Source organism: Carcharodon carcharias, chromosome 6 (genome assembly GCF_017639515.1).
Source record: "Carcharodon carcharias isolate sCarCar2 chromosome 6, sCarCar2.pri, whole genome shotgun sequence".
NCBI lineage: Eukaryota > Metazoa > Chordata > Chondrichthyes > Lamniformes > Lamnidae > Carcharodon > Carcharodon carcharias.
Genome location: NC_054472.1, coordinates 63385156 through 63397431, shown reverse-complemented (window position 1 = coordinate 63397431; position 12276 = coordinate 63385156). Strand labels below are relative to the sequence as shown.

Sequence of the window (12276 nt, the reverse complement as noted above, 5' to 3'; positions counted from 1 at the left end):
CTATAATTGATAAAAAAAAAGTCCACCAAAGTGGGCCGGTGTATGTGTATTCATTTCAGCAACAGTATATACACAGAAGTTAAATGACTAACTTTAATCATATTCAATGCTCTGTGAGGTTTAGCTACTATGGAAAAAAGCAGTTTACAAACCGAAACAAACACCTTGTCCAGCATTAACTCTGTCCCCCTTCAGAGTGATTAAAGCTTTAAGATTATAGGTGTCAGGTCAGAAGGGAGTTTAATTATTACAATCCTAGGTTCCACTGCCCTACTAGCAGAGATAAAGAAGTGGGAATCAACTTCTGTAAAAACGTGAGCAAACAGGCCACTTAAGGGAGTGACCATTGCCACTGAACACAAGCAGTGATGTATAACAGACCCAAAATCCTCACAGGCACCTTTAATCGTTATTCCATTTGACGCAAAAGAGCTGCAAGGAGTAATTCTCAATTTCCCAATCCGGGTGGTGAGTCTGACGGCTGGATGAAAATTGGTTGGGTTTTAGATGAAGTGGGTGATCTGCTCTGCCAGGTTACCGCCCAAGTCTTGAACTTTGAAAATTACCCTCCTATTCCCACGTGACCCGTTTACTATCTGTGACATATTACAAGGTGGGGGTCAGGACAGGGTGAACATTATGGGTGACTGGTGCTGCCTGCTTTCAGTCATCTCCTCCGCTGCTTAGTGCACAGTGCTTCTGGATTTTGAGTGGCAGGTAGCATCACCAGTTATGTTCCTTCTCCATTAATACTTTCTAGAAAAGCTTACAAGCCTTGGCTTGCAAAATGACCCCTTCTCCATTTTGTAGCAACCAGATTTGCTAAATAAATAGAAGTGCAAAATACTGCAGGTGCTGGAAATCCAAAGTAAAAACAGAGAATGCTGAAACTCTCAGCAGATCTTGCAGCACCTGTAGAGAGAGGGAGAGAGTTCATGGGATACTTTTCCAAGCCTGTTGGACGGGGGTTTGGAGCTGGAGGGGGAACTAGAGAATCTTGAGAAAAAATGCACGTCAGGCTAGCTCCCCTGAAAAGGTCCCACAACAAGCAGTTTTCCCAAGGTGGGGCTGGGTGTGAGGACAGCAACTTGCCCAGCAGGAGTGTATTGCCAATTAAGGCCAATGAAGGACCAATTAATCAAAATTTTCATAGCATGATAGCTGTTTGTTGGAGGCAAACAGGGCTTGCTGTGTGTGTGGCTCCTCCCCTCATAGGAGGGGAGAACACAATGGGAGGCCACAGCACCGTTACCTGAGTTTTCAGACTCATGTTTGAAGGAGTGGAAAGGTCTTATGCAACAGATCTGAAGGCAAATGCAGTCATTCCCTGAAATGGTTCCGCCCTTTATTTATAGCATACCATTTCCACTATGAGATGAGTGCCCGCTGACTGAAATACCGCACAATTTCATGCCCGATTGGGTCGGGCGTGCGCCTGCCCGATCAGTGTAAAATTCAGCCACAAGGGCCTTCAAAGAAGTGGCTGCTCAGATAATAGATGCATTAGTTTGAATTTTCCAAAATACTCTAGATTCTGCAAAGGTCCCATCAAATTGGAAAATAATGAATGTGACTCCATAGAATAAAAGGGATGGTAGCAACATGGATACAAAATTGGCTGAGTAATAGGAAAGAGCGAGTAATGGATAATAGATATTTTTCGGGCTGGAGCAAGGTTTGTAGTGGAGTTCCCCAAGGGTTGGTATTAGGACCCTTTTCCTGATATATATTAATGGTCTAGATCTTGGTGTGCAGGGGATAAAATCAAAATTTTCAGATGATACAAAAGTTGGAAGCATTATAAACTGCAAGGAGGACAGTGTGGAACTTCAAAAGGACATAGACAGGTTGGTGGAGTGGGCAGATAGGTGACAGGTGAAGTTCAATATGGAGAAGTGAGAGGTGATGCATTTTGGTAGGAAGAACATGGAGGGACAATATAAAATAAGGGGTACAACTCTAAAGAGCATGCAGGAGCAGAGGGACAAAGATATATATTGTGCACAAGTCATCAAAGGTGGCAGGACAGGTGGAGAGGACAGTTAATAAAGCATACAGTATCTTAGGCTTTATTAATGGTGGCATAGAGTACAAGACCAAGGAGGTTATGCTGAATTTGTATAAGACACTGGTTAGACCTCAGCTGGAGTATTGTGTGCAGTTCTGGGTGCCACACTTTAGAAAGAATGTGAATGCATTGGAGATAGTGCAGAAAAGGTTTACAAAAATGGTTCCAGGGATAAGAAACTTAATTATGAAGATAGATTGGAGAAGTTGGGGCTGTTCTCCTTGGAGAGAAGAAGGCCAAGAGAAGATTTGATAGAGGTGATCAAAATCATGAGGGGGCTGGACAGAGTAAATAGGGAGAAACTGTTCCCACTCACAAAAGGGTTGAGAATGAAAGGGCACAGATTTAAAGTAATTTGTAAAAGAAGCAAATGTGATGTGAAAAAAAAAAACATTTTCACACAGCGAGTGGTTTGAGTCTGGAATGCACTGCCTGGAAGTGTGGTGGAGGTAGGTTCAATTAAGGCATTCAAGAGGGCATTAGATAATTATTTGAATGGAAACAATGTGCAGGGTTATGGGGAAAAGGCAGGAGAATATCACCAAATCATAATGCTCATTAGTGAGCCAGTGCAGACACGATGGGCAAATGGCCTCCTTCTGTACCATAACAATTCTGTGATTCCATCTTGTGGGGCCCTCTTACTCTCTGTCTGCTGTGACAATGCACACTTTTCTCAGTGGGGCTGCTGACTGGCCCTCCCTCCAGTTGCTCCCATTGCTGCCCAACATCCATGTGCTGCGCACCATCCCTAATAGAATGGTGAACGCGTAGGCAGTCCACTGATTGGTTGCCTCCTGTAAAATTGAGCTAGTTGGCGCAGTACTGAACCACGCAAGATCAGTCCTGGTACTGGTTTCCCAACACCCATGGGAAAATTCAGCCCGACGTTTCAAGTCAGTGACCCTTTGTCATCTGTTTTTATTGCCAGGGTGAATATGTGTCTTTGCTTTCCCAGTGATATCTTAGGCGAATACTTGTTTCATCTTGGGTAGATTAACAGGATTGGGGCCTCTTTTTCATTGGTTTGCACACCAGGTGGAAGATTGAAAGTAGTAAAATAACGTGTAAAGCAAATTGACTTTGGTACCCCCCAAAATATTTAATAGTCCACAATTTGTCCTTGATTAGCACTCAAACAGCGATTTCTAGGCTGTGGTGACTTCTGATAGTTCCTTACCGTCACAAGTAGGCAATGGATGATTCCACCAGTGATTCTTCTCACACATCAGAGGCTCCTCATGGCTCATAGTGTAACCAGATTCACAGCTGAATGCTACTGTGGAACCTATTGAGAAGTCTTGCCCATAACGATAGCCATTCACTGGGATCCCAGGATCCATGCAGGAATACGTATCTACTGTAACGCCTGCAGAAACAGAAAGGGAAATATAGAAGAGTCACAAGAAAACAAAACTCACACTGCTTTTCTAAAACTGAACATTTTGTGTCATTATATTCACAACAGATATTTTATACACAGTGACTGCTTCCGTTGTAACACACTATTAAAAGTTGAGCTCTGATGAAACAAATCTAAATGATGCGTAAGCTCAATTAAGATGCTACATGAAGACAAGGAATACTTACTCTCATAATGAATCTTGAAACCAATATTGGAGCGACTATTATCAGTTGTAAAGAGAAGGTAAAGGTAGTTGGTGCTGCTAAAAAGAAATTGAGGAACTTGTGTGCCATTGAAAGAACCAAGAATTGGGGACAGAAGATTTGGTCCATCATGAATTTCCAGAACGTCATAATTGACTTCAGTCTGAAACCTACGGGTTTAGAAATTTAAATTCAAATGCAAATTAATACTAAATGGTCAAACAAGTTTAACTGCTGAAGAATTATAAGTCAATCTCTTATCAGATATCACTGAAGTATACTTAACCAACTATAGAAAACAAATTACTGATCAGGTTTTAGGAAATTGTTTGATCATAAATGCTTAATTATTATAAACTGAGAAAAGCAATACAAAATGTATCTGTTTAGCTAAGTAAAACATTCATCTCGAAACAGAATATGAGTCTAATTCTGCTTTTATTTTTTTGAAAAATATATATTGATGAGAAAATAATGGGATCGCTCTTTTCTATATGCTGATGTAGATGCAGAACTAAACATTTTTATTTAAGATATTTGCCAAGATATCAAAACTAAGCACTTAACACTACAACTAGGTTGTGCTATTCAAACCATCCTCAGAAGCAAAAAGAATTTGTTTATCAATTAAAATAGTTACTCAAACACATATCAAAATATGAAAGAAAAGATTGTGAGAAGACCTTTCAAATGTTATTTTGATGGAATGTCCTGGTTCAGCTTCAATCACCCACTCACAATTCTGGGAGTCTTTATAATATCCAGGCCAGCCTGGTGACAGGATTACTCCATTAGGAGAAGAAAAATGGCCACCACAAGGAGCTAAAAGAAAGGAGTAAATTTACATTTTAACATATACATACCAATCTCTAGACCAGACAAAAGTGTATGACAGTATCCTATAATAAGGCTACCATTAGCCAAAAATAAGTATACAGTTGATTGAAGAACATCAAAATTACAAGTGGAATCAGTTTGAGTATCCCATTGTGCATGTCATTAATTCTATTCAGAATGCATAATGGCATAATAAAACAAACCATATGAATATGACAATATTGCAAATAACACTTCCCTATTAAAAAATAAACAACTAAGATTAATAAACGTCACTCGATCAGAATATGTGGCATAATGTTGTATATCTATTAGAGTTATGTTGCCACCATGAGAGTGAGGGAGTTTTTAAGCATTATAGGAACAGGATTAGGCTACTCAACCCCTCAAGCCATTCAGATAGGTTATGGCTGATCTGCAGTTCAACACAATGTATCTGTCTTTGCCTTCATACTTGTACCCATGAAAAAAAACTAACAACCTTAGTCTTCAAAATCTCAATTCCCAGTATCCACAATTTTTGTGGAGAGTGACTTCCAGAAATCCGCTACCCTTTGTCTAGTAAAATTGCTTCCTGATTTCACTTAGAGAGGTGGATGCTGGTGATGCAGCAAGGGGAATGTGAGTGTGCCTCCATTTGCGGTGCCCTTGCAGGGATTGCAGAGAGTTGTGTCTGGCTCTGATGGCCTCCCCATGCCACTGGGAAGCTTCAGGGACTCCACTCCTCTGCCAGTAAATTCCCAATGGCCTGGGGAAACGGTGCCGAATTGGGTCTTCAATTGACCTAATCAGCCACCCACCTCCAATGGGCAGACATCTAGGTCGCAGTCATTTCCGCTGCTCTGAAACTTTCCCAGTGGTGGGACTGTATCAGGGAGAGGTCCCTAGCTGGTTCCTCAGCATTTTTCCACGCACACCCACCCCTGCTACCCCATCTTGCAACCTTGAGTAAAATTCCACCTCGTTGTTGAGAGACAGCTTATAGATTAGAAATAGGAGAAATACCTTGATTGGATTACCTCTTAATCTTCTAAACTCAAGGGATTACAAAACAAGTTTATATTTTAATCCTTTAAAATCTGGTAATATTCTTGTGAATCTGCAATGCAACACTTCCAAGGCCAATTTATCTTTCCTGAAGTTTGGTCTCTAATAATCGAATGCAGTGCACCAGATAGGGTCTAATCAAGGCTCTGTACCACTGAAGCATCACTTCCTCAATTTTGAACTCAAACTCCTTGAGGTAAACGTCAACAGTCCATTAGCTTTGCTGATTACTTTTTTGCACATTGTGCACTGATTCTGAATGATTTCTGTATACGGATCCCTAAATTTCTTCAGCCCTCCACAACTCCTAGTCCTTTATCGTTAAGAAAATATGCAATTTAACTTCCTCAAATACAATTTGGATGTCACACTTCTTTATATTGAATTCTGTTTGCTAGCTGGTTTCGACCTCATGCATTGTCGACATCTCTTTGTAATTTCCTTCTCACAGCTACACAACACACTGTCCCTCCTTACTTTCCATTCCTTCGTCAAAGTTTTTAATACATATATAGCAACAGCTGATGCCCCAGTACAGATCCCTACGGAATATTGCTTGTCACATATTTATTGCATGTTGATGTTTATTTTATCAAAACTTCTGACAGTACCTTCACATTTCGGAATGGGGCCACTCCACATGACCTTTCCATCTTTTAAAACGCACGTTATGGTTTCTGTCCCTTGGGTTTTGATGAAACCTTCTTCACAGAGAACAGATACTGAGCTTCCTAACTGAAAATTGTCACCGAACCGTCGACCATTAATGGGAATGCCAGGATCAGGGCACTCATTGTGTCCAAATGCTATGTAGAGAAAAGAGGGAAATTATAGTCAAACTTTCATGTTGCCATTTGGAATTTAAAGTCACTCTATTTTGAAAGAAACCTGACTAGTTAAATATGCAAATATTCTGCAATATAGTTAGTTAACTAATCACTTCCCAAGAAATCTCAAGGTCTAGAACATGAAGGGACAGATGGGGAAGGAGAGGGTTGGGGGAATTTGGAGAATAGTGTGGAGGAAAGGGAAAAGGAGGGGGGCAGAGATGAGGAGGGAGAAGTTGAGGAGGGGAGAAAGAAGAACAACTCACATTTAGGTAGCACCATCATTATAGAAATTATCCCAGTGAGACACAAGGGGTGGGGGGGGGGGGGGGGGGGGGGGGTTGTGGGGGGGGGTGGTGGGGGGGTGGTGGTGATTGGATACCAGGGTAAGGAGTCAAATATTAGGATGGATGAGCGAAAGCTTGATCAAAGAGATGGATTTTTCAGGTGATCTTATAAGAAAAGGAGTTGGAGAAGATATGGAAGGAGTCGTGGTAACGAGTTTGTGATGGGGCGCTGAAAATAACAGCTTCAGATTTCCTGATATTTGGCTGGAGCATTTAGCAGTTCATTCATTACTGAATGTCAGCCAAGTTATCCGAAATTAAAGGGGCTAGAGTAGTCAAAAATAGTTGGAGATAAGGAGAATTGGGTGTAAAAATTGTAGAAGTAGATAGAAGGTAATATAGACAACAAAGAGAAATGGGCCAAAGATGGATCCCTGGGAAGAATGTGGAGGTTGCATTTTGGGGGAAATTAGGAAAGCCATTGGTTGACATCTTCTGACTCTAAGCAAATTGTTGGATTTTTAAAATTCTTTCATGGGATGTGAGCACTACTGGAAAGTCAGCATTTATTGCCCATCCATTATTACCCTTGAGAAGGTGATGGTGAGCTGCCTTCCTGAACCCCTACAGTCCATATAGTGTAGGGATGCCCACGCTACTGTTAGGAAGGGAACTCCAGGATTTGGACCCACCAACAGTGAAGGAACGGTGATATTGCTCTGTTCCAAGTCAGGATGGAATGTGGCTTGTGGTGTTCCCATGCACAGCGATGGTAATGCCATTGAATGCCAAGGGGAGATAATGAGATTATCTCTTGTTGGAGGCGGTCATTGCCTGATACCTGTGTGGCATGAGTGTTACTTGCCACTTATCAGAACATGCCTGAATATTGTCCAGGTCTTGCTATATACAGACAAGGACTGCTTCAGTATCGGAGGAGTCAAGAGTGGTACTGAACACTGCAATTATCAGCGAACATCCCCACTTCTCACCTTATTGGAAGGAAGGTCATTGATGAAGCAGCTAGAGGTTTTTTGGTCTAGGACACTAACCTGAGGAACTCCTGCAGTGATATCCTGGGACTGAAATGATTGGCCTCCAACAACCACAATCATCTTTTTTTCTGCTAGATATGGATTCAATCAGTGGAGATTTTTTTTCTCTCCCAATTCCCATTGACTTCAATTTTGCTTAGACTTCTTGATGCCACATATAGTCAAGTGCTGCCTTGATGTCAAGGGCAGTCACTCTCAGCTCACTTTGTTAGTTCAGCACTTTTGCCCATATTTGTACCAAGGCTGTAATGAAGTCAGGAGCCGAGTAACCGCGATGGAACCCAAATGAGTATCGGTGATCATGTTATTTCTGTGTAAGTGCTACTTGATAGCACTGTTGATTATATCTTCCATCACTTTACTGTGGATTGAGAGAGACCGATGGGGTGGTAATTGGCTGGGTTGGGTTTGTCCTGCTTTTTGTGGACAGGGCACAACTGGACAATTTTCCACATTGTCAGGTAAATGCCAATGTTGCATTTGTACTGGAACAGCTTGATTAGGGGCACCTCTAGTTCTGGAGCTTTTCAGTGCTACTCCTGGGATGTTGCCAAGGCCAATATCCTTTGCTGTTTCCAATACCTTCAGTTTTTTCTTTCTATCATGTGGAGTGAATCAAACTGGCTGAATGCTGGCATCTGTGATGTTAGGGACCTCAGCAGGAGGTCGAGATGGACCATCTGCTTCGCACTTCTGACTGAAGAAGATTACAAACGTTTCAGCCTTATCTTTTGTACTGGTGTGGTGGGCACGCCCATTATTGACAATTGGGATATTTCTGGAGCCTCCTTCTCTGGTGGTGGAGAATGCCAATGATGGCTGGATATGGCACGAGTACAGAGCTTTGATCTGATCTGTTGGTTGTGGGATTACTTAGCTCTGCCTATTGCTTGTTGTTTTCACTGTATGGTATGCAAGTAGTCCTGTGTTCTAGTTTCATCAGGTTGATAACTAATTTTTAGGTATGCCTGGTGCTGCTCCTGGCATGCACTCCTGAACTCTTCATTGAACAAGGGTTGACCTGCTGGCTTGATGGGTATGATAGAGTGGGGGATATTCTGGATCATGAGGGTACGGATTGTGGTTGAATACAATTCTGCCCTTGCTGATGGCCCATAGTGTCTCATGGATGCCAAGTTTTGAGTTGCTAGATCTGTTTTAAATCTATCCCATTTAGTACAGCAGTGGTGCTACACATGATGGACAGTATCCTCAGTGTGAGTGTGGGACTTCATCTCCACAAGGACTGTGTGTTGGCCACTTCTATCAATACAATCATGGACAGATGTATCTGCAACAAGTAGAATGTTGAGAATGGGGTCAAGTAGGTGTTTCCCTCTTGTTGGTTTCCTCACCACCTGCCACGGGCCCAGTTTGGTAGGTATGTCCTTCAGGACACTGCCAGCTTAGTCAGCAGTGCTGTTGCCGAGCCAGTCTTGGTGGTGAGTATTGATGTCCCTGACCTAGAGTACATTCTGTGCTCTTGCCACCCTCAGTGCTTCTTTCAATTGATGTTTGACATGGAAAAGCACTGACCAGCTGTGGTGGGGGTTGGGGGGATGGGGTGGGGGCGGCCAGTGGGAGTGGTCTAGTAGGTGGTGATCAGTAGGAGGTTCCTTGCCCATGTTTGACCTGATGACATGAGACTTTCTGGTATCCGGAGTCAATGTTGAGAACTCCCAGCGCAACACTGTCCTGACTGTATATACTGTGCCGCCACTTCTGCTGGGTCTGTCCAGCCAGTGGAACAGGGCATACTACCCAGGAACGGTGATGGAGGAGTCTGGGACATTGGCTGTAAGATATGATTCAGGGAGTGTGACCATGTCAGGCTATTGCTAGGCTGATCTGTAGCTCTCCCAATTTTTGACACAAGCCTCCAGGTGGTAGCAAGGATGACTTTGCAGGGTTGACAAGGCAGGGTGTGACATTGTAATTTCTGCCTAAGTCATTCCCGGGTGGTCTGTTGTTTTGTACCTTTCCAACTTTTCTGTAGCAGTTTGATACAACTACATGGCTAGCTATGTCATTTCAGAGGACAGGTAAGAGAGAACCACATTGTGTGGCTCGGGAGTCACATGTAGGCCAGACTAGGGATGGACAGCAGATTTCCTCTCCTAAGAGTGCATCAGATGAGTTTTTACGATAATCCAATAATTTCATTGTCACCATTACTGAGACAAGCTTTTAATTCCATCCCACCAGTGGTGGGATTTGAACTCATGTCCCCAGAGCAACAACCTGGGCCTCTGGGTTACTGGTCCAGTAACAATGCCAATACCCATCCCCCAGGTGACACCTCTCAGAATGTTCCAAGGCAGGGTTCCACCCAAAATGTTATTCTATTTTTTCATCAAGTGATGCTAGCTTTCAACTAATGAAACAAGACGAGTAAGATAACATACTGGCAAAACAATGTCTATTTCGTACAAATGTGAATAAAACTAGCCCCAGTTATAAAATCATTTATCTGATACAAAAATGTGGTTGATTATACTTTGCATATTAAGTTTAGCATCTGATTAGTTGCCACCTTATCCTATTTATTTTTACTATACAAAATATCTACATCATGATCGTTGCTGCAAGGAACTGATCAGAATATGATTTCTGCTCTGAGTGTCTGCAACCAGACAAGCTACCACACATTAACTGAATCAAACAAAGCAGAATGAGAGCAATTAAGAAGGAAAAACCTTTGGCAACACTATTGGTATTAAGCATAAGTCAACTTGATAAATGTCGGGGTTAATATAATTTCAAAGGATGCAATAATATCACTGAAAATATTTTAGGGATACTTCCTACCACAACCAAGAGCCTCAAAATAAACCGTGAACTTTGACTGTCAACTACTACTTAGATCTTTTCTGCAAGAGTTTTGGGCCCAACTTTAAAGTTCCACTTAATCGCCTGGCTGTGTGCAATCTTGGGTTGCTCAATAACCAACTGGCTACAACTGTAATTGGTGTAAAGTAAGCTCAGTCACACTTATACAAACTGAAGTTTACAGGATATAAGCAAAGGAAGAACAATGGTGGGAAGACAGAGGCACTATACATTACACATTTCATTGGAATAGCATCTAAATGACCACTAACATGCACCTTTTTCTTTGGATTCTTAAGGGGAAGCCAGATAAATATATGATGGAGAAAAGAAAGTTATGCTGACGGGATCAGATGAAGTAAATAGGGTGAGAGAAGGCTTGTGTGACACATAAACATTGGCTGAGGCTGGTTGGATTAAGTGGCCACTTTGTGTTGTCGACTAACTGCACTGCTGATCCCCTCATCTCTTTATATCTAATGCTGGTGTATATGAAAAAGTAACGGATATTATATATGTATTCAAGGTATATTGTTTTCCAAGTAGCTTCTTACATGGACAAAAGTTTTAAAATTCGCCCCATTTATCATAACATATTATTGCAAACTTGTGAAGACATTAACCAATCATGCCAAATTACAAGTATTTATACCATCCATTGGATAATATAGTTTTTAAACCAAATTTCAATTTTGAGAGTTTGTGGGTGCCCTCAACCATCAAATACATCAGATTAGAAAAGCAAACGTACTACTGTATGTGATGTTAAATCCTCGACCAGACATGGAGTGATCAGCCTGAAATTCCAGACGTAGAATGTGACTATTGCTGGTGAGATGCGAAGGAACTTCTGACCCACTGAATGTTCCCAGCAGAGGTGAATCAACTGATTCCCCATCTTTAACCGCAAGGAAGTCAAACTGAGATTCCAGGTCAAAATCATTGAAGGAAAGGTGAATCCGACTCCCCCGGACTGCAACAATTAGCCAGACACAGTTCATGTTATTGCTATAGCCCTCAGGGTAGTCAGGTGACAGTACTGTTCCAACTGGTGCAGTGAAGTTAGATAAACAAGGAACTGTAAACATAAGATCAAAAATGTTACATTCAGAAAAGTAGCACATTTAGGTTCCTAGAAAATTGGAAGCATCCATTTAGAAGAAATGATCATGTAATTCCTATAATGGCACCATACTATTTTAATGAATCATTCAATGTTTATAGTGGAATAAAACTGAATATATTGCACTTAGATAATGTTGCTAGCTGACACAATGACTAGCAAGTTGTCCTTGCAAAGGCAACCGTCAAAACTCAGCTCCTTGAAATACAACTGCAAGGTTACTTTGCTTACTTTTCATATCTTCTTCCATAAGCTAGAAATAGCTGATAGCACTTAAATGGGCTAATGCTGTCACAAGTTGCTTTATTATTAAGCTACCATATTGAGTTCATTACAAAATTGCCATTTGGAAGCAGCAAAAACTGTCAAAAATAATCCAATCAATCATAGGTCTGCCTTTTCTATATTGTGTAGTGAATACCTAACATCAAAGATAGCCAGGACTGGAATCTGCAATCAACAGTTCTAATAGGTTAAAAAGTCAGCAGCAGATAATGTTCAGGTATATATTTGACAACCTATGTGCCCTTCAGGCATGTAGAAATCGTAATACAATTTAAATTTTAAACACTTCTCAATACTTTATATTTACTAT

General features: G+C 41.4%; 1 protein-coding gene across 1 annotated transcript in view; it reads right to left on the bottom strand.

Annotated features, from left to right (window-relative positions):
* The window catches only part of csmd3b (CUB and Sushi multiple domains 3b), a 2092226-nt gene that overhangs the window by 591980 nt on the left and 1487970 nt on the right, over nt 1-12276 (bottom strand). Inside the window, exons 14-18 of the mRNA XM_041189252.1 lie at nt 11310-11636; nt 6172-6366; nt 4360-4498; nt 3659-3846; nt 3249-3437 (exon numbers count right to left, since the gene is read on the bottom strand). Of these exons, the coding sequence (XP_041045186.1) occupies nt 3249-3437; nt 3659-3846; nt 4360-4498; nt 6172-6366; nt 11310-11636 (1038 nt within the window). The remainder of the gene's footprint in view (nt 1-3248; nt 3438-3658; nt 3847-4359; nt 4499-6171; nt 6367-11309; nt 11637-12276) is intronic.